Source organism: Protopterus annectens, chromosome 9.part0 (genome assembly GCF_019279795.1).
Source record: "Protopterus annectens isolate FY-2018-M chromosome 9.part0, PAN1.0, whole genome shotgun sequence".
NCBI classification, from domain to species: domain Eukaryota; kingdom Metazoa; phylum Chordata; order Ceratodontiformes; family Protopteridae; genus Protopterus; species Protopterus annectens.
The window spans coordinates 363,865,044-363,890,663 of NC_056743.1; the positions used below are offsets into that span (position 1 = coordinate 363,865,044).

At 39.6% G+C, this 25,620-nt stretch overlaps 1 protein-coding gene across 1 annotated transcript in view; it reads right to left on the reverse strand.

Moving 5' to 3' along the window:
• Window positions 1-17,187, reverse strand: part of LOC122811225 (GDNF family receptor alpha-2-like) — a 1,551,101-nt gene extending 1,533,914 nt beyond the window's left edge. The window contains exon 1 of the mRNA XM_044082916.1: window positions 15,734-17,187. Within this exon, the coding sequence (XP_043938851.1) occupies window positions 15,734-15,773 (40 nt within the window). The 5' untranslated portion in view covers window positions 15,774-17,187. The remainder of the gene's footprint in view (window positions 1-15,733) is intronic.
• Between the last annotated feature and the right edge of the window lie 8,433 nt (window positions 17,188-25,620).

Here is a 25,620-nt window from a genome sequence, read left to right on the forward strand (position 1 = left end):
TTAACTCCATCCTGCACTGTACATCTGAATGCCTCATTAGTTTGTCACTTTCAGTACTGTCTGCACTATAAATCTGAATACCTCATCATGTCTGTCATAATTATAAACCTAACTCTGTATGGCCTGTACTGTATATCTGAATGCCTCATCGGTTTGTCACTTTTGGTGCTCTCTGCACTATAAATGTGAATACCTCATCATGTCTGTCATAATTATATGTTTAAATCCATATGGCCTGTACATTTCATCTGAGTGCCTCATTGGTTTGTCACTTTCAGTACTGTCTGCGCTATAAATATGAATACCTCATCATGTATGCCATAATTATGTGTTTAACTCCATGTAGCCTTTAGTGTATATCTGAACGTCTCATCTGTTTGTTACTTTCATTACTGTCTGCACTATAAATCTGTATATCTCATCATGCCTGTCATAATTATATGTTTAACTCCATGTCTCATTGGTTTGTCACTTTCAGTACTATCTGAATACCTCATCAGTTTGTCACTTTCGGTACTGTCTACACTATAAATCTGAATACCTCATCATATCTGTCATTATTATGTGTTTAACTCCGTATGGCCTGTACTGTACATGTGAATGGCTCACTGGTTTGACACTTTCTGTACTGTCTGCACTATAAATCATTCCTCATAATGTCTGTCATAATTATATGTTTAACTCCATATGGCCTGTACTGTACATCTGAATGCCTCATTGGTTTGTCACTTTCAGTACTGTCTGCACTATAAATCTGAATACCTCATCGGTTTGTCACTCTCGGTACTGTCTGCACAATAAACTTGAATACTTCATCATGTATGTCATCATTATATGTTTAACTTAGTACGGCCTGTACTGTATATCTGAATGCCTCATTGTTATGTCACTTTCAGTACTGTCTGCACTATAAATTTGAATACCTCATCATGTCTGTCATAATTATATGTTTAACTCCTTATGGCCTGTACTGTACATATGAATGCCTCACTGGTTTGTCACTTTCAGTACTATCTGCACTAACAATTTGAATACCTTATCATGTCTGTCATAATTATATGTTTAACTCCGTATGGCCTGTACTGTACATTTGAATGCCTCATTGGTTTGTCACTTTCAGTACTTTCTGCATTTTAAATCTGAACACCTCATCATGTATGTCATAATTATATGTTTAACTCCATATGGTCTGTACTGTACATCTGTATTCCTCATCGGTTTTTCACTTCCAGTACTGTCTGCACTGTAAATCTGAATACCTCATCATGTCTGTCATAATTATATGTTTAGCTCTGTACGGCCTGTACTGCCCATCTGAATGCTTCATTGGTTTGTCACTTTCAGTACTTTCTGCCCTATAAATCTGAATACCTCATCATGTCTGTCGTAATTATATGTTTAACTCCATATGGCCTATATTGTACATCTGAATGCCTCATTGGTTTGTCCCTTTTAGTACTCTTTGCACTATAAATCTGAATAACTCCTCACGTATGTCATAATTATAAGTTTAACTCCATATGGCCTGTACTGCCCATCTGAATGCTTCATTGGTTTGTCACTTTCAGTACTTTCTGCACTATAAATCTGAATACCTCATCATGCTGTCATAATTATATGTTTATTTCTGTATGGCCTGTACTGTACATCTGAATGCCTCATTGGTTTGTCCCTTTTAGTACTCTTTGCACTATAAATCTGAATAACTCCTCACGTATGTCATAATTATAAGTTTAACTCCATATGGCCTGTGCTGTACATCTGAATGACTCATCATCGGTTTGTTACTTTCGGTACTGTCTGCACTATAAATCTGAATACCTCATCATTCCTGTTATAATTATATGTTTGACTCTGTCTGGTCTGTACTGTAGATCTGAATGCCTCACTGTTTTGTCACTTTCAGTACTGTCTGCACTATAAATCTGAATACCTCCTTGGTTTGTTACTTTTGGTACTGTCTGCACAATAAACCTGAATACCTCATCACGCATGTCATAATTATGTGTTTAACTCTATGTAGCCTGTACTGTACGTGTCTCATCAGTTTGTTACTTTCGGTACTGTCTGCACTATAAATCTGAATACCTCATCATGTCTGTCATAATTATATGTCTAAGTCCGTATGGCCTGTACTGTACATCTGAATGCCTCACTGGTTTGTCACTTTCAGTACTGTCTTCACTATAAATTTGAATACGTTATCATGTCTGTCATAATTATATGTTTAACTCTGTATGGCCTGTACTGTACATCTGAATGCCTCATCGGTTTGTCACTTTCAGTGATGTCTGCACTATAAATCTGAATACCTCATCATGCTGTCATAATTATATGTTTATTTCTGTATGGCCTGTACTGCACATCTGAATGCCTCATTGGTTTGCCCCTTTTAGTACTGTCTGCACTATAAATCTGAATACCTCATTATGTCTGTCATAATTATATGTTTAACTCCATACGGCCTGTATTGTATATCTGATTGCCTCATTGTTTTGTCCCTTTTAGTACTGTCTGCACTATAAACCTAAATACCTCATCATGTATGTCATCATTACGTGTTTAACTCTATGTAGCCTGTACTGTACATCTGAATGTCTCATCGGTTTGTCACTTTCTGTACTGTCTGCACTATAAATCTGAATACCTCATCGGTTTTTCAATTTTGGTACTGTCTGCACTATAAATCTGAATATCTCATCATGGCTGTTATAATTATATGTTTAACTCCATGTGGCCTGTACTGTACAGATGAATGCCTCACTGGTTTGTCGCTTTCGGTACGGTCTGCATTATAAATTGAATACCTTATCATGTCTGTCATAATTATATGTTTAACTACATATGGCCTGTAATGTACATCTGAATGCCTCATTGGTTTGTCACTTTCAGTACTGTCTGCACTATAAATCTGAATAACTCACATGTCTGTCGTAATTATATTTTTAACTCTGTATGGCCTGTACTGTACATCTGAATGCCTCATCGGTTTGTCACTTTCGGTACTGTCTGCACTACAAATTTGAATACCTTATCATGTCTGTCATAATCATATGTTTAACTCCATATGTCCTGTACTGTACATATGAGTGCCTCATTGGTTTGTCACTTTCAGTACTGTCTGCACTATAAATCTGAATACCTCATCATGTCTCTCATAATTACATGTTTAATTCCTTATGATCTGTACTGAACATCTGAATGCCTCATTTGTTTGTCACTTTCAGTATTGTCTGCACTATAAATCTGAATACCTCATCATGCCTGTCATAATTATATGTTTAACTCCATATGGTCTGTACTGTACATCTGTATGCCTCATTGGTTTATCACTTTCAGCACTGTCTGCACTATAAATCTTAATACCTCACCATGTCTGTCATAATTATATGTTTAACTTCATATGGCCTGGACTGTACATCTGAATGCCTCACTGGTTTGTCCCTTTCAGTACTGTCTGCACTAAAAATCTGAATTCCTCATCGTATCTGTCATAATTATATGTTTAACTCCATATTGCCTGTACTGTACATCCGAATGCTTCATTGCTATTCACTTTCGGTTCTGTCTGAAACATAAATCTAAATACCTCATCATGTCTGTCATAATTATATGTTTAACTCCATATGGCCAGTACTGTACATCTGAATGCCTCATTTATTTGTCACTTTCAGTACTGTCTATACTATAAATCTGAATACCTCATCATGTCTGTCATAATTATATGTTTAACTCTGTATGGCCTGTATTGTACATCTGAATGTTTCATTGGTTTGTCACTTTAGGTACTGTCTGCACTATAAATCTGAAGACCTCATCATGTCTGTCATAATTATATGTTTAACTCCATATGGCCTGTACTGTACATCTGAATGCGTCATCGGTTTGTCACTTTCGGTACTGTCTGCATCATAAATCTGAATACCTCATCATGCCTGACATAATTATATGTTTAACACTGTATGATCTGTACTGTACATCTGTATGCCTCATTGGTTTGTCACTTTCAGTACTGTCTGCACTATAATTCTGAATACCTCATCGGTTTTTCACTTTCGGTTCTGTCTGCACAATAAATCGGAAGACCTCATCATGCCTGTCATAATTATATGTTTAACTCCATACGGCCTGCACAGTACATCTGAATGCTTCATTAGTTTGTCACTTTCAGTACTGTCTGGACTATAAATCTGAATACCTCACCATGTCTGTCATAATTATAAGTTTAACTCTGTATGGCCTGTACTGTATATCTGAATGCCTCATCGGTTTGTCCCTTTTAGTACTTTCTGCACTATAAACCTGAATACCTCATTATGTATGTCATAATTATGTGTTTAACTCCATGTAGCCTTTACTGTACATCTGAATGTCTCATCTGTTTCTTACTTTCGGTACTCTCTGCACTATAAATCTTTATACCTCATCATGCCTGTCATAACTATATGTTTAACTCCATATGGTCTGTACTGTACATCTGACTGCCTCATTGGTTTGTCACTTTCTGTACTGTCTACACTATAAATCTGAATACCTCATCATGTCTGTCATAATTATATGTTTAACTATATATGGCCTGTACTGTACATGTGAATGCCTCACTGGTTTGACACTTTCTGTACTGTCTGCACTATAAATCGAATACCTCATGTCTGTCATAATTATATGTTTAACTCCGTATGGCCTGTACTGTACATCTGAATGCCTCATTGGTTTGTCACTTTCAGTACTATCTGCACTATAAATCTGATTACCTCATCGGTTTGTCACTCTCGGTACTGTCTGCACAATAAATCTGAATACCTCATCATGTATGTCATAATTGTATGTTTAACTCCTTATGGCCTGTACTGTACATCTGGATGCCTCATTGCTTTGTCACTTTCAGTACTGTCTGCACTATAAATCGGAATACCTCATCATGTCTGTCTTAATTATATATTTAACTCTGTATGGCCTGTACTGTACATCTGAATGCCTCACTGGTTTTCACTTTCAGTACTGTCTGCACTATAAATCTGAATATCTCATCATGCTGTCATAATTATATGTTTATCTCTGTATGGCCTGTACTGTACATCTGAATGCCTCATTGGTTTGTCCCTTTTAGTACTGTCTGCACTATAAATCTGAATACCTCATTATGTCTGTCATAATTATATGTTTAACTCCATACGGCCTGTATTGTATATCTGATTGCCTCATTGTTTTGTCCCTTTTAGTACTGTCTGCACTATAAACCTAAATACCTCATCATGTATGTCATCATTATGTGTTTAACTCTATGTAGCCTGTGCTGTACATCTGAATGTCTCATCGGTTTGTTACTTTCGGTACTGTCTGCACAATAAATCTGAATACCTCATCATGCCTGTCATAATAATATGTCTAACTCCATACGGCCTGTACTGTACATCTGAATGCCTCATTGGTTTGTCACTTTCAGTACTATCTGCACTATAAATCTGATTACCTCATCGGTTTGTCACTCTCGGTACTGTCTGCACAATAAATCTGAATACCTCATCATGTATATCATAAATGCATGTTTAACTCCTTATGGCCTGAACTGTACATCTGGATGCCTCATTGCTTTGTCACTTTCAGTACTGTCTGCACTATAAATCGGAATACCTCATCATGTCTGTCTTAATTATATATTTAACTCTCTATGGCCTGCACTGTACATCTGAATGCCTCACTGGTTTTCACTTTCAGTACTGTCTGCTCTAGAAATCTGAATACCTCATCATGTCTGTCATAATTATATTTTTAACTCCATATGGCCTGTATTGTACATCTGAATGCCTCATTTGTTTTTCACTTTCAGTACTCTTTGCACTATAAATCTGAATACCTCCTCGATTTGTTACTTTCGGTACTGTCTGCACAATAAATCTGAATACCTCATCATGCCTGTCATATTAATATGTCTAACTCCATACGGCCTGTACTGTACATCTGAATGCCTCATTGGTTTGTCACTTTCAGTACTGTCTGCACTATAAATCTGATTACCTCATCGGTTTGTCACTCTCGGTACTGTCTGCACAATAAATCTGAATACCTCATAATGTCTGTCATAATTATATGTTTAACTCCGTATGGTCTGTACTGTACATCTGAATGCCTCATTGGTTTGTCACTTTCAGTACTGTCTGCACTATAAATCTGATTACCTCATCGGTTTTTCACTCTCGGTACTGTCTGCACAATAAATCTGAATACCTCATCATGTATGTCATAATTGTATGTTTAACTCCTTATGGCCTGAACTGTACATCTGGATGCCTCATTGCTTTGTCACTTTCAGTACTGTCTGCACTATAAATCTGAATACCTCATCATGTCTGTCTTAATTATATATTTAACTCTGTATGGCCTGTACTGTACATCTGAATGCCTCACTGGTTTGTCACTTTCAGTACTGTCTGCACTATAAATCTGAATACCTCAACATGTCTGTCATAATTATATGTTTATCTCCGTATGGCCTGTACTGTACATCTGAATGTCTCATTGATTTGTCACTTTCAGTACTGTCTGCACTATAATCTGAATACCTCATCATGTCTGTCATAATTATATGTTTAACTCCATATGGCCTGTACTGTACATCTAAATGCCTCATCGGTTTGCCACTTTCAGTACTGTCTGTGCTATAAATCTGAATACCTCATCATGTCTGTCATAATTATATGTTTAACTCCATATGGCCTGTACTGTACATCTGAATGCCTCATTAGTTTGCCACTTTTAGTACTTTCTGCACTATAAATCTGAAAACCTCATCATGTTTGTCATAATTATAAGTTTAACTCTGTACGGCCTGTACTATACATCTGAATGTCTCATCAGTTTGTGACTTTCAGTACTGTCTGTGCTATAAATCTGAATACCTCATCATGTCTGTCATAATTATATGTTTAACTCCATATGGCCTGTACTGTACATCTGAATGCCTCATTAGTTTGCCACTTTTAGTACTGTCTGCACTATAAATCTGAATACCTCATCATGTCTGTCATAATTATATGTTTAACTCCATATGGCCTGTACTGTACATCTGAATGCCTCATTAGTTTGCCACTTTTAGTACTGTCTGCACTATAAATCTGAATACCTCATCATGTCTGTAATAATTCTATGTTTAACTCCATATGGCCTGTACTGTACATCTGAATGCCTCATCGGTTTGTCACTTTCAGTACTGTCTGCACTTCTTCTTTCAGCTTTTCCCAGATAGGGGTCGCCACAGTGGATCACTGTCTGCTCATGATTGGCAGTGGAGTTTTACAGTGTCGAGTTGCCAGCCTGGCGCCCAACCTTCCACAGAAGGCACACACACACACACACTCAAGCCTATGGCCAATTTAGCGTGTCCAGTCCACCTACAGCATGTCTTTGGGATGTGGGAGGAAATCGGAGCACCCAGAGGAAACCCACACGTCGACAGGGAGGACATGCAGACTCTGCACAGAAGGCACCCCAGCTGAGGATCAAACCGGAGAACCTCTTGCTGTGAGTCGGCATCGCTAACCGCTGCACCACCGTGGCTGCCCACTCAGTACTGTCTGCACTATAAATCGGAATACCTCATGGGTTTGCCATTGTTACGTGTTTGTATCAGTATAACCTGTTCTGTGCATCTGCTAAATCAATTTGGTCATGAAAGGAAATAAGATCAATTTATATCAAGTTTGAAAGTCTGTTTCTTTCTTGTAGATTGCAAATTTTAAGAGTAATAGGCAATTTCTGTTAGAATTATGTAAGTGTGATCACTTTAGCACCGAGTGCTAACCTCAGCTGGAGAATAATGTTGGCCAGAAACAGTTAGACTAGCTAAATGGCTTGAAAGTCAGTTACTTGCTGCAGATTGCAATTTGACAAGGGTGACTTGTGGTTTCTGTTAGAGTTAAGTATACTTTGGGAAAGCTTTATCTGTACTCCATTCATGAAGTAAATGTGGGATTCCACTTCCACGAGTTTGGTGGCTATACCAAAATGGAAATTAATGTGACCAGTGAGCACTTAAAAATGTAGAGCCTCTACTTTATCTTACTGGTAAGTGCTGAAAAATCTTAGACATTTAACTTTCTATAGGGCAGTCTTCATCAGAGACAATTTTAAAGATAATTTGTTTCCTTGATTCCAAAAGGTGTTCAATTAGCATTTTAAGCACAAGCAGCTAACTAGCTTGAATTCTGCAGTTGCTGTTAAATTAAATGTAATTGTGATAAAGCATGCATGTGCTATGGAATTGGACAGGAAGATAACTGCTATTGTCAGAGAAGCTTGCTCTAGTAGTCGTACCCTCCCTTTTCAATGGTGAGCTACAATGTTTAAGTAATTGCCCACCATCCCTCCCTGTTTTACTATCACATTTAGACTCAGCTTTCCCATATTAGATCAAACATCTTCATACTCGTTGCCTTCAATATTACATTGTTCACTGTAACAGTCTCCCACCACCCTTCTGGTGAAGAAGTGTTTCCATCATCTGTCTTATAATTCCATCTCTTGAGACCATTGCATGTTCCTTTAGTCTAGTGTTTTCCACTGTCTGTATCATGCCTTAGAGAAGTCAGATAATATATCAGAATATTTTATCTTCTAGACACAATTCTGCATTTTTTCAATGGCTTTTTGTTCATCCTCTTCTCCAGTTCAATTCCCCCACCCCCATACAGAGTGTCTCTCATTTCCATCCTATGCAGTATTTATTTATTAATAGTGTTCTAGCAAAGGAGCTTCCTCCAAAGACAGTCATAGTATCCCAGCATAACATTGTGTGAGACTTATTTAAAAACAAAATGCAAAATGATCCATGGTTTAAAGAGAAAAAAAATGTTCCTCAGTCTTAAAGAAACACTGTGGCCTATCAGAAATGGAAATCCAGTTTCCACCATACAATTTCATTGGAACTAATACCTATGATATAGAGGATGTCATAAAAGTGGAATAAGCTTCAGTTGGCTGACATTGCTATGTTAAACACATTCCTCATTTCCATGCCCTCTAAATATTATGTATAGATATTGTAATATTATATACATGTAAAATTGTGTGGCTATCAAAAAGTGGTGGTGGAGTGGGAGTTTTGTTGCCACGTGGCACATGCTACCAGCTGTGGAATGATGCTGACTTTTGGAAAAGCATGTGCAGAACAATAATTCCAGGTTACTGTAATATCTAAATAAAGAGACTATGACATCAGCTTACTGTAACACCTAAATAAAGAGACTATGACATCAGCTTACTGTAACACCTAAATAAAGAGACCATCACATCAGGTTACTGTAATACCTAAATAAAGAGACTATGACATCAGGTTACTGTAATACCTAAATAAAGAGACTATGACATCAGGTTACTGTAATACCTAAATAAAGAGACTATGACATCAGGTTACTGTAATACCTAAATAAAGAGACTATGACATCAGGTTACTGTAATACCTAAATAAAGAGACCATGACATCAGGTTACTGTAATACCTAAATAAAGAGACCATGACATCAGGTTACTGTAATACCTAAATAAAAAGACCATGACATCAGGTTACTGTAATACCTAAATAAAGAGACTATGACATCAGGTTACTGTAATACCTAAATAAAGAGACCATGACATCAGGTTACTGTAATACCTAAATAAAGAGACTATGACATCAGGTTACTGTAACACCTAAATAAAGAGACTATGACATCAGGTTACTGTAATACCTAAATAAAGAGACTATGACATCAGGTTACTGTAATACCTAAATAAAGAGACTATGACATCAGGTTACTGTAATACCTAAATAAAGAGACCATGACATCAGGTTACTGTAACACCTAAATAAAGAGACTATGACATCAGGTTACTGTAACACCTAAATAAAGAGACTATGACATCAGGTTACTGTAATACCTAAATAAAGAGACTATGACATCAGGTTACTGTAATACCTAAATAAAGAGACCATGACATCAGGTTACTGTAATACCTAAATAAAGAGACTATGACATCAGGTTACTGTAATACCTAAATAAAGAGACCATGACATCAGGTTACTGTAATACCTAAATAAAGAGACCATGACATCAGGTTACTGTAATACCTAAATAAAGAGACTATGACATCAGGTTACTGTAATACCTAAATAAAGAGACTATGACATCAGGTTACTGTAATACCTAAATAAAGAGACTATGACATCAGGTTACTGTAACACCTAAATAAAGAGACCATGACATCAGGTTACTGTATCCTAACACCTAAATAAAGAGACTATGACATCAGGTTACTGTATCCTAACACCTAAATAAAGAGACTATGACATCAGCTTACTGTAACACCTAAATAAAGAGACCATGACATCAGGTTACTGTAATACCTAAATAAAGAGACCATGACATCAGGTTACTGTAATACCTAAATAAAGAGACTATGACATCAGGTTACTGTAATACCTAAATAAAGAGACTATGACATCAGGTTACTGTAATACCTAAATAAAGAGACCATGACATCAGGTTACTGTAATACCTAAATAAAGAGACTATGACATCAGGTTACTGTAATACCTAAATAAAGAGACCATGACATCAGGTTACTGTAATACCTAAATAAAGAGACTATGACATCAGGTTACTGTAATACCTAAATAAAGAGACTATGACATCAGGTTACTGTAATACCTAAATAAAGAGACTATGACATCAGGTTACTGTAATACCTAAATAAAGAGACTATGACATCAGGTTACTGTAATACCTAAATAAAGAGACTATGACATCAGGTTACTGTAATACCTAAATAAAGAGACTATGACATCAGGTTACTGTAATACCTAAATAAAGAGACTATGACATCAGGTTACTGTAACACCTAAATAAAGAGACTATGACATCAGGTTACTGTAATACCTAAATAAAGAGACTATGACATCAGGTTACTGTAATACCTAAATAAAGAGACTATGACATCAGGTTACTGTATCCTAACACCTAAATAAAGAGACTATGACATCAGGTTACTGTAACACCTAAATAAAGAGACTATGACATCAGGTTACTGTAATACCTAAATAAAGAGACCATGACATCAGGTTACTGTAATACCTAAATAAAGAGACTATGACATCAGGTTACTGTATCCTAACACCTAAATAAAGAGACTATGACATCAGGTTACTGTATCCTAACACCTAAATAAAGAGACTATGACATCAGGTTACTGTAATACCTAAATAAAGAGACTATGACATCAGGTTACTGTAATACCTAAATAAAGAGACTATGACATCAGGTTACTGTAATACCTAAATAAAGAGACTATGACATCAGGTTACTGTATCCTAACACCTAAATAAAGAGACTATGACATCAGGTTACTGTAATACCTAAATAAAGAGACTATGACATCAGGTTACTGTAATACCTAAATAAAGAGACTATGACATCAGGTTACTGTATCCTAACACCTAAATAAAGAGACTATGACACAAGATGCTTTAACACCAAATCATTTTACCCAAGAATTGATGTAAGCACCACAGCCAAATGAAATCTAACAATTTTTTCTTGTGCACAGAAATTTCAAAATCTAAATGTATGCAACTGAAAGTTATAGTGTAATTCATTAAGGGATTCTGACATATCTGAAGGGAACAGAAAAATATAGTACTCACTTTGGCAGTGGAAATTGTAAAGGTTATCTTTATAGATCACATTTTAAAAGAACCACATAGCTATCACTGGACAGCTAATGAATAAGTCATGAGAAGTACATTGGAATTACTGAAATGGGTTGTAAGAAGCTATTGCTACAGGTGCACATTCTAAAAACTCCAGGTAGGCCAGGAGTATAGAGAAACTTTCTTGTGATTTAATGCTTTATGGTTTTCTGGGCTGCCATGTTTTTCATGTTATTTATTTATTTATTTTTTGATATAACAGCACTAACAGTAAGGAAGTTTGGCCTTTAGAAATATCACTGCACTTTTTAAGCTATTTTGCACAACTACATCCACGGTGGTGCAGCAGTAGTGTTGTTGCCTCACAGCAAGAGGTTCTCCCGTTTGATTCTCGGCTGGAATGCGGGGAGTGCCTTCTGTGTGCAGTCTGTATGTCCTTCCCACGGTTGGGTGGGCATTTGAAAGACATGCGTAAATGGGCGTGGCTTCATTGAAGGTTGAACTCAAGATGGTACATCGGCGTTCGTGAAAATCTACTGCCAATCATTAGCGGACCTGAGTTCCACTGTGGTGACCCCTAACCAGGAAAAGCCAAAAGACAACAACAGCAACTGTAACAGACATTGCCAATACAGAGTGATAGATCATACAAATTTTTTTTTTGCCATGAAGTTCTAAAACGTGCACATACCAATCTTTCAGTTACAGCATGTTTTTATCATAACATTGAAGGAGCGTTCTATATTTCCAAGTTTAATTGATTTTAAATACACTATGCATCAAAAGGAACTTGCCTTATCAAATTTTTTAAATATTATGGATGCAGAAGAAATATTGCAGTGAAATCGTGTCAAAATGTACTTGGCTATTTCAATGGGCTCATGTGGAAAACACCTTCATGGTTATTAAAGTAGTTATTATGTTCCTTGTATGTCTATAACCTGTCTATGTATCCCAGTTACAAATAAATACCTTCTAACCAACATGACATGCATTCTCAAAAAAATGACAGTATGACGTTCTGAAAATGTATCCCAGTTACAAATAAATACCTTCTAACCAACATGACATGCATTCTCAAAAAAATGACAGTATGACGTTCTGAAAATGTATTCGTTTTGCATGAAAATAAAAAGGCATCAGTTTGTTTAGAGCAAGTGTTGCATGCTCCACATTACTAAAACAAATCAATTCTGTTTCGGCAAAACTAATTATTACATATAACACAGTTCAAGTTTCTTTTACTCGGGACACTTCTCTAAAGGAGACCTTGTTTTAGCCCTCTACTGCTCCACATTACTAAAACAAATCAATTCTGTTTCGGCAAAACTAATTGTTACATATAACACAGTTCAAGTTTCTTTTACTCGGGACAGTTCTCTAAAGGAGACCTTGTTTTAGCCCTCTACTGCTTAATATATATGCCCTTAAGTTATTGCTGTTTTTTTCCATCACATTCACCACTTTTAGTATGGAAACCACCAGATCTGACAAGCACTCAGACTGACTTAGATCTCAGGTAGAGAGAACCAGTGTACATAATTATGGCCTTATACCTGCTGTGCATACATGAACTCCTAGTGGTTTTCAGCTAATGACGTGTTCGTGCACATGTCTATGTATTACATTATAGGTTTGTAGGTAAGTACTAGGCTAGCTGTCCTTGTGGGTCATTCTAAGCCCAGTCAGTTCCCCTTTTTATGCTTGAATTAACCTTTCAGTTTTCCCATTTGGTTAGAGACTGGCCTTAGCCATCCCACGGTCAATAATTATACATAACCAATAATGAGAATAACTGGGATCATATCATAGGTAATTTGAGGGTACCAATGCATAGGATAAAGTACTTGGGATCTGCCTCTGTCCATTAGTTGTACAGGGGCAGTCCTGGGGTAATTTTCTGTTTCCCATCCCTAGATCCAAGTTACACTTGAATATGGACAGGATAAACTTTGTTTTCTATGGGTGAGAGTCTGTTCCACAGCAGCTGTATCCTCTGCAATATAAACCTGCCCCTCCAAACCATTCAGCTAATGTTCCAGAAGAGGCTTGACTACCTAGATTGAGTATTTCTGATGCCCTTTTACTTGCTGATGTGTAGCAAATCCAGCCATATTGGGATGCAGAATGCCCCGTGTGCCAGACAAATGTCACCTTTTAGCAGTCTATAGCACCTTTGCCCTTTATACTACTTAAGTACTCACTATGTACTTTACCATAGAGGCAGTTCATCTCCATATCACATCTAAGAAATTCAGTTGTGAAAACTGCAGTGCCTACTATAGATTAGAACAAATGCCAACATTGTGCTACTGGTATCATTCATGTTACTGCCTTTTTTGGAGGTATTTCAAATTATCACAAAAGGGTTTGTAGGCAGAGCTGGGAGGAGGAATAAAATGTATTGCAAATGGAAAATAAATAATAAAGCATTTCCAGTAGCAACACTGACCTCTAGTGTGTGATTATCTGTGAAGCCTGAGGCAGATAGCTTCTCACTGCATTTTCTACAAGTGTCAATGTCTGTTCATTATTGTTTTCAAGTCAGCAAATGCACTTCAGATCAAGGACATATGCAATGCAGGAAACTTTCATATTCTGGGATGACTGTTTCTACTAATCTTCAATAAAACAAACAAACCATAAGTAAATAAACATTAAGCAATTCTGTGGCATCATACTTATTTCATGTCAGCAACTTATGTGCAGGATAACACGGTTTCTAACCTCAGGAATATGCTTCCGTCCTAAATGCTAAAGTTATTCTTTCACATTAGCAAGCAGATAACAGGAAGTGTATCAATGTATCTTTTTATTAATTGGGAAGGGGGAAATTCCTCTCCACCTCAGGTAATTCACGAATAAGCCAGGCTGCTAAAGAACCTAACCTAGCAGAGTACATCTGCAGCCCTGGAATACTCCTGTAAACATTTGCTATCACACTTGTCTCCAGAAAACTAGCAGAGAGAGAGAGAGGGGGAGGGAGTTTTAGGGTGCTGGGTACTCTTACCATATCTGTTGATCACTTGCGTCATCTCTTTTGTGATCTTGACTAACAACGGAGGGATATAAGGGACTATTTAAAAATGTTCATTTATAATTTGTCATTAGTTTATGTGCTGAACACCTCTATATGAGGGCTACATCTGCTTTGAGCCTGTAAACATAATGTGTCTAGAAGCCTACACCAGATGCAACCTGTGCAATGTGAGTGTATGCTAAGAACTGTCCCTAAAGAGTGGAAGCAGTCAATAAATTATTTCCCTATACATTGAAAACAACACATAAAAACTTGCTGATAAAAAGTTCACTAATTAATTCAAAAGAAGTTAATGGCGGTATGAATCCTTCAGTCTCTTATGCACATACACCTTTTTATTTCCTTGTAAAGCAGGTAATGATTAGCAAGCAGCAGGTATACACTGACACAAATTAACTAATATAATTGAAATCAAACTTGCCAGAGCTTTCAGCAATGGTCAATCAATCTATTATACAGTTAATTGTTGCTCTTATACCATTACCCTATCACACTCCGGCATAAAAAGTTGAGTGTGTGTGTGTGTGTGTGTGTGTGTGTGTGTGTGTGTGTGTGTGTGTGTGTCTGCCTGCGCGCTGTGCTGTAAGACACTGCAGTTTTTTAATTGGTATACAAGATCCAGTCGCAATAATACTAAGAAGAAGATTATGTAAATATGAACTGACTAGGCTGGATTTTGTCAGTAAAACTGAAGAAAACAATTTAAAAGAGAATACCTTGTATGAAAGCAGTGCTCAAACTAAAGAAATGTCTAGTTTAAGCATTTTGGATTATGTGGGCCTTTAATGATAACAATAAAGAAATTTATAGAAACCGTTTAATTTAATAAGCTTCTGCTGTTAAAAAAGACATTGGGTTTGCAAGCAAAGTGTATGCGTAGGGGATACTTCTTTCTTTTTAGGTAGGGGAAGCTGCCTGGGAAAGAAGTATTTGCTTTACTGTAGGATGTTTATAATATTTTTCTACTGCTCAAACCTCAAATAAATATAATTAATTACCCCCAACACTCACCTAAAAGAAGAAGGACGCTTAATACGTTTGCCAAGATCATGTTGAGGAAATCCTGCTGTAACTGGTGCCAAGCTGGAAATGTGGTGGGTCCCTCGGAGCAATAGTACAATGGAAAGGAGTCCGGTTTGCCAAGAAGCCCTTTGCCTTGTCCACAGAAATCAGCTGTAGTGATGCTCGCAGCGGGTTATCATATTCCCAGTAATTTAGAAGCAACAGCGACTAAGTTTCTGCGTGTGCGTGTCTGTGTGTTTGTGTGTACTGTGTTGGTATAGATATATGTGAGATCGTGTGAGGGTTAGACACAAATGCAGGAGAAGCAGAGTGTGCGGATGTAACCCTGCTTTGGCAAGTGGAGAAGCCCCCTACGCAATAGCTTAGTAGCCACCAGAAAACTGCCTTTGCAAAAGAGATAGAGGGGGGAAATTACACTCCAAGCGGACTGCGGTGGAATTCCTAGTGTAGCGCTATGCCTTAATTTCCTAGGTTCAACTCCCAAAAGGAGCAAACGCGCTGCAAATTCAAGTCTCGTTGTCCGTCTAGGAAGGTGTTACACCAAAAATCCTGTAAGACTAAACACAATTGGATAAAAGCAGCCGTTAGAAGAATCTGCAGAAAATTCAGCTACAATAGTCTGTTTTGTTACACAGCCCACGGGATATAAAGTACCATTAAGTGACAAATATAGTTGTAAAACGTCTCCCTTAAATAGAGGCAAGTTCTTACGAACACCACGCTGCTGTACGTGTGGTTGAAAAACACACATAGCAAGGAAAGAACTAGTCCCAAGGTGGTCCACACAGCTGGAACAGACGCCAGGAGTGAGTGGGGCTGATGATGAGAATCACGCTTGCCTTTGCTTCGGATCCTTTCAGTCTGCTAAAGCATCAGTGGTCTCCCCAGTACGCTCCTGATGCGTCTTTGGAGAGGCACGCTGGCAGCAGGAGCAGTTCCAACGCCTTCAGTCGGTATTTGCAGTGGTGGGCATTTCGCTAGTCCCTGTTCTTAGCGAACACTAAATAATTTACTGTACATGTTTACATACAGTAAGTCAAAAGCCCACAAATAAGTGCAAGAAAAATGATTGCCTGGGTACTGTTCAAGTAGCGTGTATCGCTTGCTGTGCAAAATGCTACAGTACTGCTAGGGTATAAAAGGGAAACGCCAAACTCGGTGCTGTGTGCAGAATTCCAGCTATAGGGCTGCTTCTACGGGTAGATGTGGGCGAAAAGTACAGAGCGTGGTAATACTGCAGCCTAAGCCTGACTGCAGGGTTGAAAGGGTCCCCTCGGGCTTTCTGAAAGGGAGCTTTGCTGAGTGCGCTAATTTTGAAGCTTCTAATGCACAGCAAACGTCAGTACTAACGCATACCAATGTAAAGGGCCTTTTTTCCGGGAAATCAGATTTATGCCTGTCCCACCCACCCCTTTTGGAAATCCATAATTAACCTTACACAGCGCAATGGCTAGGAAGGCTAGCTCATATGTATTCATTAGTAATCAGGGGAAATCTGGATTTAAGAGGAAGATGACAAAACAGATACACGTAGCCCTCTTTTCTGGACCCCCCCCCCCCTACACACACACACACACACACACACACACACACACACACACACACAAAGAAGCACACACTGATTTAGTAAAGAAGGAATATTGGAGATAAGCTATTAAGCAGCCTCACTGCTTTGCTGATAAATTATTACATACAAAGCTTACATGGACAGTAGTACTCAGTCCACACGGTATTTTTCCTGATTGTTACCCCTTCCCCAAGGTGAGCAGGCTGCGCGGTCCTTTCACACATACAGCACCCGCAACAATGTTACTGATGTCAAGAAGGTACATTATTTGCCTAAGAGTGATGCTCGGGCAAATGAGTGTCCCACTTATTCCTACACCATACCCCACCACGACTATTTAAATAACGAAAACGGTCACCGAAACTTGGATTATTCCCTGGACTAGTAGATGTACATCCATTCTTGAGTTTTAATATTGAAGTGTTGCTATTTTTTTCTTGACTGAGCTGGCATTACGTTTTCACTTGTTTGCATGGAAAAGCGTTGATGATGGCCACTGGAGAAAACCAAAAGACTTTACAAAGATTAGATAGAACATTGCCTTCTTTATCATTTTGTGCACCTTTTTGTGACATAAACATCTTTTGACATACACAATGACAACGTCGGCGAGCTGCATTTCACATTTTAAACACAGCAGGTTTTTGTATTTGCAATCAGAAATGCCTACTTCTAGAACTGTATTTTTTCCTGGAGTACAGAATCAACTAATTTATTTCATGTCGCTGTGTTTGTTTTATTCACTGTGAAAGGGCACCTGAATTTCAAGTTATATGTCTGTGGTACAATGTACAGGGCGTCATTGTTCTCATCTTACAATTTCCATGCTGTTTGTAAGTGAAAATATTAAATGCGATGTAAAGTGAAGGTGTTTTACAACGATAAAAACTTAAAGCAATATGTGTAAATAAATACAATCGTTTTTGTATGCCTGTCACTGACGTATAATAAATTCTACATTATTATAATAATTATTTGATTTTGTGCCAGTCGTCTTCATATTAGCAGCTGTTACAATTGAATCCATTTAAGATCCCACACTTGCATACACCAGTCTGAGATATGAAGCAACTCCATTACTTGGATACTCTGCAGACAGAGTAGGGGCTGCAGATTGTTTTAAGAAGCAGTGATAATATTTTGGTGGTATATTCATAAAACAGCCCTCTGCTTACATCACCTAGAGCAGTATGACATATAACATGGGTTACTTGCATCACCCATGGCAGCATGACATATAAGACAGGTTATGTACAGCACTCAGGGTGGCATGACATATTAGATAGGTTACTTACATCACCCATGGCAGCATGACATATAAGACAGGCTACTTACATCACTCAAGGCAGCATGACATATAAGACAGGTTACTTACATCACCCATGGCAGCATGACATATAAGACAGGCTACTTACATCACTCAAGGCAGCATGACATATAAGACAGGTTACTTACATCACCCTGAGCAGTATAACATATAAGACAGGCTACTTACATCACCCATGGCAGCATGACATATAAGACAGGTTACTTACAGCACTCAGGGTGGCATGACATATAAGACAGATTACTTACATCACCCAGAGCAGCATGACATATAAGACAGGTTATTTACAGCACTCAGAGTGGCATGACATATGACATAGGTTCATTCATAGGTAGGTACTAGGCTATCAGTCCAAGGGCCTAAGCAAGCCTAGCCAACAAGGTTCCCTGGCTTACACCACCCAAGAAAGTTAATTTCCTGTGCCCATGTCGAGCAGAGCCACAGAAGTGATCCCCGGGGTGTATTTCCTATTTCCCATCCACTCATCAAGATTTTTCTTGAAGAGTGCTAATTAGGAACTTTGCTTGGCATAGAGATGGGTAGCTTGTTTCAGAGTATAGGAAGTCTCTGGGGCAGGAATCTATCCCTCCAGCATGTCCTGTTTATTGTGGTGTGCGTGTAGCTCAGAGGGATTGGGATTTCTTTAGGTGTAGCATGTCCAACAGCTCTGGGTTTAACATAGCTTTATATGTTAGGCAGAGATCTCCTCGGAGTAGGCGATATGCTATAGAGTAAAGCTGGGGTTTTTGAGATGGTCAGTGTAGGGCATCTGTTGTGAGGTACTTCTGTGGCCTTTCCAGCTGCTGCAAATGTCTTGTGAGGTACATTCCAAAAGGGGCATTGTACTCTATAATGGATCTAATGAGTGCCAAGTAGAGGGGAACAATTACCTTTTTTTTCCTGGATGAGAACCCTTTTTTGATGGGGTGTGCCACGCAGAAGGATTTCCTGACTACTGTAGTGATATGATTATCAAAGGAGAGACTACTGTCCACCTGGGACCCAAGGTCTCTCATCGCACATTTGGCATTAAGTAGACTGCCATTTATGTGGTAGTTCATGGGTGCAGAGTTTTTACCAAAGGGGATGACAATGCACTTTTTGTCATTGAGCTTGAGGCCATGCCTCTGACACCAGACATTTGTCTTAGTGAGGCCCTTCTGTAGGATGTCCACATCATCTGGGACTTGACTATGGCTCCTAGTTTGCAGTCATCTGCGAACTTCATTAGCCAAAGGACTTCTGTGTTAGCCTGTACTTCAGAGAAGTAGATACCAAACAGGAGAGGTCCCAGGACTGAACCCTGTGGTACTTCACTTGTCACTAGTTTTAAGTCAGATTTGGAGTCTGCAACTTTTACAGTGTGGGTTCCGTCAGTGAGCCAGTTGGCAACCCATCTTGTGACATAGGTATTTATACCTAGTTTAGTGAGTTTAGCTATAATTCCAGAATGGGGGATGGTGTTGAATACCTTGGCGAGGTCAAGATAGGCTGTGTGAACCACCCTACCCTTGTCTACAGCTTTGGTGACTGCCTCAAAGAAGTCGATCAGGTTCAGGAGGCATGATCTGCCTTTCAAAAATCCGAACTGGGTGGGTTCCAGGATTTGGAGGTTACTGATGTCTTTGCTTATGAGTTCCATGATGATATGTTCCATGGCCTTGCAAACCAGGCTTGTCAGGCTAATAAGGTGATAGTTCCCAGGATCAGTGGTGGCTCCGCATTTGTGGAGTGGGATAACTGTTGCTGCGCTCCATTCAGTGGGCACAAAGCCTGACGTGAGACTATGATTGAACATGGTGCTTAGGTGGGGAGCCAATTCATTCTGAAGGTCATGTAAAACACAGCCTGAGATGTTGTCCAGTCCCATGGATGCTGTGTTTTTGGTTTTAGGGAGTGCAGTTTTTACCTGCATAAATGTGATTACAGGGACTCTCCATTCTTCCTGTATAGATATGGGCCCTTTAGGGGGTGATAGGGGGGTAAAGTTAGCACTGAACGTATCTTCCAGGATGTTGGCAATATCAGTTGGTTCTGTAATTTTCGTTCCATTGTGCTGTAACTCAGAGCAGATCTGGGTGTTGCCATTGAGATTCTTGACATATCTATAGAATGCTTTGTGGTTGCCCTTAGAATCAGTGGTGATTTTGTTTTCATAGCTAGCTTTGGAGGATCTTGTATGGGATCTCAGCTTCTTACTGAGGCTGACCAGGGAGCTCCTCCACTCATGGGATTTTACTCTCTTTTGAAACAGTTTCTTCCTTCTGTTGTAGAGTTTGCTTATGGCAGGGGACCACCAGATTGGCTTCCATTTTTTGGAGGATAGTGTCTTGGTTCTGTTTGGGATAGCACGATCCATGCACTCGTGTAAGTGCTTATAGAGTGCATTTGTGTAGGATTCAGCAGTCGTAACTGTATTGTTCATCTGCGTGGGTGTCATGAAGTTTGCCACTTCTGTCTTAAGAAGCGTGAAGTTGGCTTTTAAGAAACTTTTTGCAGTGGTTTCCTTAATGGTGGGAGGGGCAGGATGCGGATATCTAGGGTGATTAGCTTATGGTTGGATATGACCAACAAGGGGTTGACGTCAGGTGTGGAACACAGGTCACTCATGTTGGTAATGACTAGATCTAGAATATTGTTGACCCTGGGGGTGTGGATAAGTTGATCCAGGGCATTAGAATTTATGAATTCCAGAAAGCGGTGAGTAGTTTTCCCAGTTAATGGTGGGGTAGTTGAAATCACCCATTATTAGACTAGTTGGTTGAACCCTAATATTTTCCAGTATATCAAGAAAAGAGGAGTGGGAATCCTGGGGCATGGTGGGTGATCTGTAGCAAGCTACAATTTGGATTGCAGTTTTGCCCAGAGTTAGTTGCACTTGGATAACCTCGGATGCATTATGCTGCGCAACTAGCCTGGAGGTGTGGATATCCTTAGTGAATATGGACACACCTCTACCTTTGGTGTTCTGGTCCAGGTTAGATGGCCAAAAAGTGTGGTATGAGTTATAGCCTGGTAATGCAGGGGTGCTGTCTAGAACCTTGTACCAGGTCTCAGTCATTGCACAGATATTGATGTTCTCCATTTTAAGGAGTGCCTTGAGTGAGTGCATTTTGAGATTTAGACTTCTAGCATTGAGTAGCATTACCCTCAGGTTTGCTTGCCTGTTCCTGTTACAGTGGTGAATTGGTCATTTGAACCTTGCTTAAAAAAGGCACTATAGGGGTGGCAAGAGCCTTATCCAGTATCTGGAACCCCAGGGGCAACAGGTGCAGATCATCTCTGGCAAAGCATCATGGTCTGTCGACCATGTCGTCCCAGGCAGACAGATACTGGATACCCTTGGAATGACACCAGAAGCTTAGCCAATTGTTGAAGTCAATCATTTTGTCCTTGTATTGTGGTATCATTCTGGATGATGGCAGGATGCTACTCAGGGCTAGGGCCATACCTGCCTGGGCTACAAGATCAGAGAGCTCTTCCATGTCTCTTTTTATGTAGTCCAGGGAGGTACATCTGAGGTCATTCACACCATCATGGACAATGACAGTGTCATATTTGTATTTATTGTGGAGTGACCTGAGTGCATGGGTTATGTGGCAGATCCTGGCACCCGACAGTCAGTTGACAGTAACCCTCTCCTCGTTTAGCCTGGTGAGTGGGACATCAATGTGCCTGACTATATAGTCACTTATGGCTAGACTGTTGGGTATGTTGGTTTGCCTTATGGGCTGTGGTTTATTGGCACACTGAGTCTGTCAGCTATGTGTCATTTGGGTTGTGTTGGGGGGTGGAGGTTGCTTGAGTTTCTGCTTTGCAGGCCTCTGTTGTTTGAGCAGATTATTATTGAGAGCCTCTGCAAATGTTTTTGTGTTTCTATGTGTGGATTTTGGTGGTGTAGGTTCAGTGGGACTATGTGATGCGTGTGGTGTGGTGCAAGTGTTTACCTTCTCCTCTTGACTGTCAAATTCAGCCTTGGTTGGAGAGAGCTTTACCTTCAGTTTGGCTAGATAAGTGCATCTCTCACAGGTTGTGGTGTTGGATGGTAGGAGGAGAGGGTTGTCTGTGTACATGAGGCAATTGCTACATTGCCTCAGGATGCCCAGATTCATTAGATAGACAGGAGAGAACACTGGGAGATGACCCTTGGACATGCCTAAATAAAAAAAAAAATACATTCCTCTAGACAAGTGAGGAAAGTGAGTATAAGAACTGTTTTTCCTCTTAGCAAGCGAGAAAAGTAAGTACAAAAACTGTTTTCCTCTAGGTAAAGAGGATGGTTGAGTGCTATAGTAATTTGTAGCTTATTTAGTGCTAACAACAAGTTCTCAGCAAGTGCTGAAGCATGAATAAGCAAATTCAAGTGTTAAAACTAGGAATCTGTACCTGGATCTTGTGATAGATAGGCTCTCTAGTGCTTACCACTCCCACTGATAAGCTAGAATGCTTCCCTCCAACACAGAAAGGCTTGGGAGGCTCAGAAGCTTACAAACAGCCCTGGATACAGCAAATCTGTATCTGGACTAGACTAGTTACAGGTAAGGTGGGAAACAAGCGCAAATGTGGGCTTTTAAATCAGAAAGTTGATAGAGATGGAAAAACTGCACAAACGGCAAATAAACTACAATTTCTGGGCCAGAAACCACACTTGTGGTAGGTAGGCTACCTAGTGCTTACCACTCCCACTGATAAGCTAGAAGGCTTCCCTCCAACACAAAAAGGCTCGAGGGGCTCAGAAGCTTACAAACAGCCATGGATACAACAATTCTGTATTTGGACTAGACTAGTTACAGGAAAGGTGGGAAATGAGTGCAAATGTGGACTTTTAAGCCAGAAGGTTGAAAAAGAAGGAAAAACTGACCAAACAGCCAATAAACTACAGGTTACTTACATCACCCAGAGCAGCATGACATATAAGACAGGCTACTTACAGCACTCAGGGTGGCATGACATATAAGACAGGCTACTTACATCACCCATGGCAGCATGACATATAAGACAGGTTAATTACAGCACTCAGGGTGGCATGACATATAAGACAGGCTACTTACATCACCCATGGCAGCATGACATATAAGACAGGTTACTTACAGCACCCAGAGCAGCAGGACATATAAGAGAGGTAACATCACCCAGAGCGGCATAATATATAAGACAGGTTACTTGCAGCACTCAGGGTGGCATGACACATAAGACAGGTTACTTACATCACCCAGGGTGGTATGACATATAAGAGGGGTTACTTCACCCAGGGTGGTATGACATATGAGACAGGTTACTTACATCACCCAGAGTAGCATGACATATGAGACAGCTTACTTACATCACCCATGGCAGCATGACATATAAGACAGGTGACTTACAGCACTCAGGGTGGCATGACATATAAGACAGGCTACTTACATCACCCATGGCAGCATGACATATAAGACAGGTTACTTACAGCACCCAGAGCAGCAGGACATATAAGAGAGGTAACATCACCCAGAGCGGCATAATATATAAGACAGGTTACTTGCAGCACTCAGGGTGGCATGACACATAAGACAGGTTACTTACATCACCCAGGGTGGTATGACATATAAGAGGGGTTACATCACCCAGGGTGGTATGACATATGAGACAGGTTACTTACATCACCCAGAGTAGCATGACATATGAGACAGCTTACTTACATCACCCATGGCAGCATGACATATAAGACAGGTGACTTACAGCACTCAGGGTGGCATGACATATAAGAGGGGTTACATCACCCAGGGTGGTATGACATATAAGACAGGTTACTTGCAGCACTCAGGGTGGCATGACACATAAGACAGGTTACTTACATCACCCAGGGTTGTATGACATATAAGAGGGGTTACATCACCCAGGGTGGTATGACATATGAGACAGGTTACTTACATCACCAGAGTAGCATGACATGTTATACAGGTTACTTACATCACCCAGAGTAGTATAACATACAAGACAGGCTACTTACATCACCCAAAGCAGTATGACATATAAGAGGGGTTACATCACCTAGGGTGGTATGACATATAAGACAGGTTGCTTACATCACCCAGAGCAGTATGACATACAAGAAAGGATACTTACATCACCCAGGGCGGTATGACATATAAGCAGGTTATTTCCATCACCCAGAGCAGTCTGACATAAGAGGGGTTACATCACCCAGGGTGGTATGACATATAAGACAGGTTACTTACATCATCCAGGGTGGTATGACATATAAGACAGGTTACTTACAGCACTCAGGGTGGCATGACATATAAGACAGGTTACTAACATCACCCAGAGCAGCATGACATATAAGACAGGTTACTTACAGCACTGAGGGTGGCATGACATATAAGACAGGTTACTTACAGCACTCAGGGTGGCATGACATTTAAGACAGGTTACTAACATCACCCAGAGCAGCATGACATATAAGACAGGTTACTTACAGCACTGAGGGTGGCATGACATATAAGACAGGTTACTTACAGCACTGAGGGTGGCATGACATATAAGACAGGTTACTTACAGCACTCAGGGTGGCATGACATATAAGACAGGCTACTTACATCACTCATGGCAGCATGACATATAAGACAGGTTACTTACAGCACTCAGGGTGGCATGACATATAAGACAGACTACTTACATCACCCATGGCAGCATGACATATAAGACAGCTTACTTACAGCACTCAGGGTGGCATGACATATAAGACAGGCTACTTACATCACCCATGGCAGCATGACATATAAGAGAGGTAACATCACCCAGAGCGGTATGATATATAAGACAGGTTACTTGCAGCACTCATGGTGGCATGACACATAAGACAGGTTACTTACATCACCCAGGGTGGTATGACATATAAGAGGGGTTACATCACCCAGGGTGGTATGACATATGAGACAGGTTACTTACATCACCCAGAGTAGCATGACATATGAGACAGGTTACTTACATCACCCATGGCAG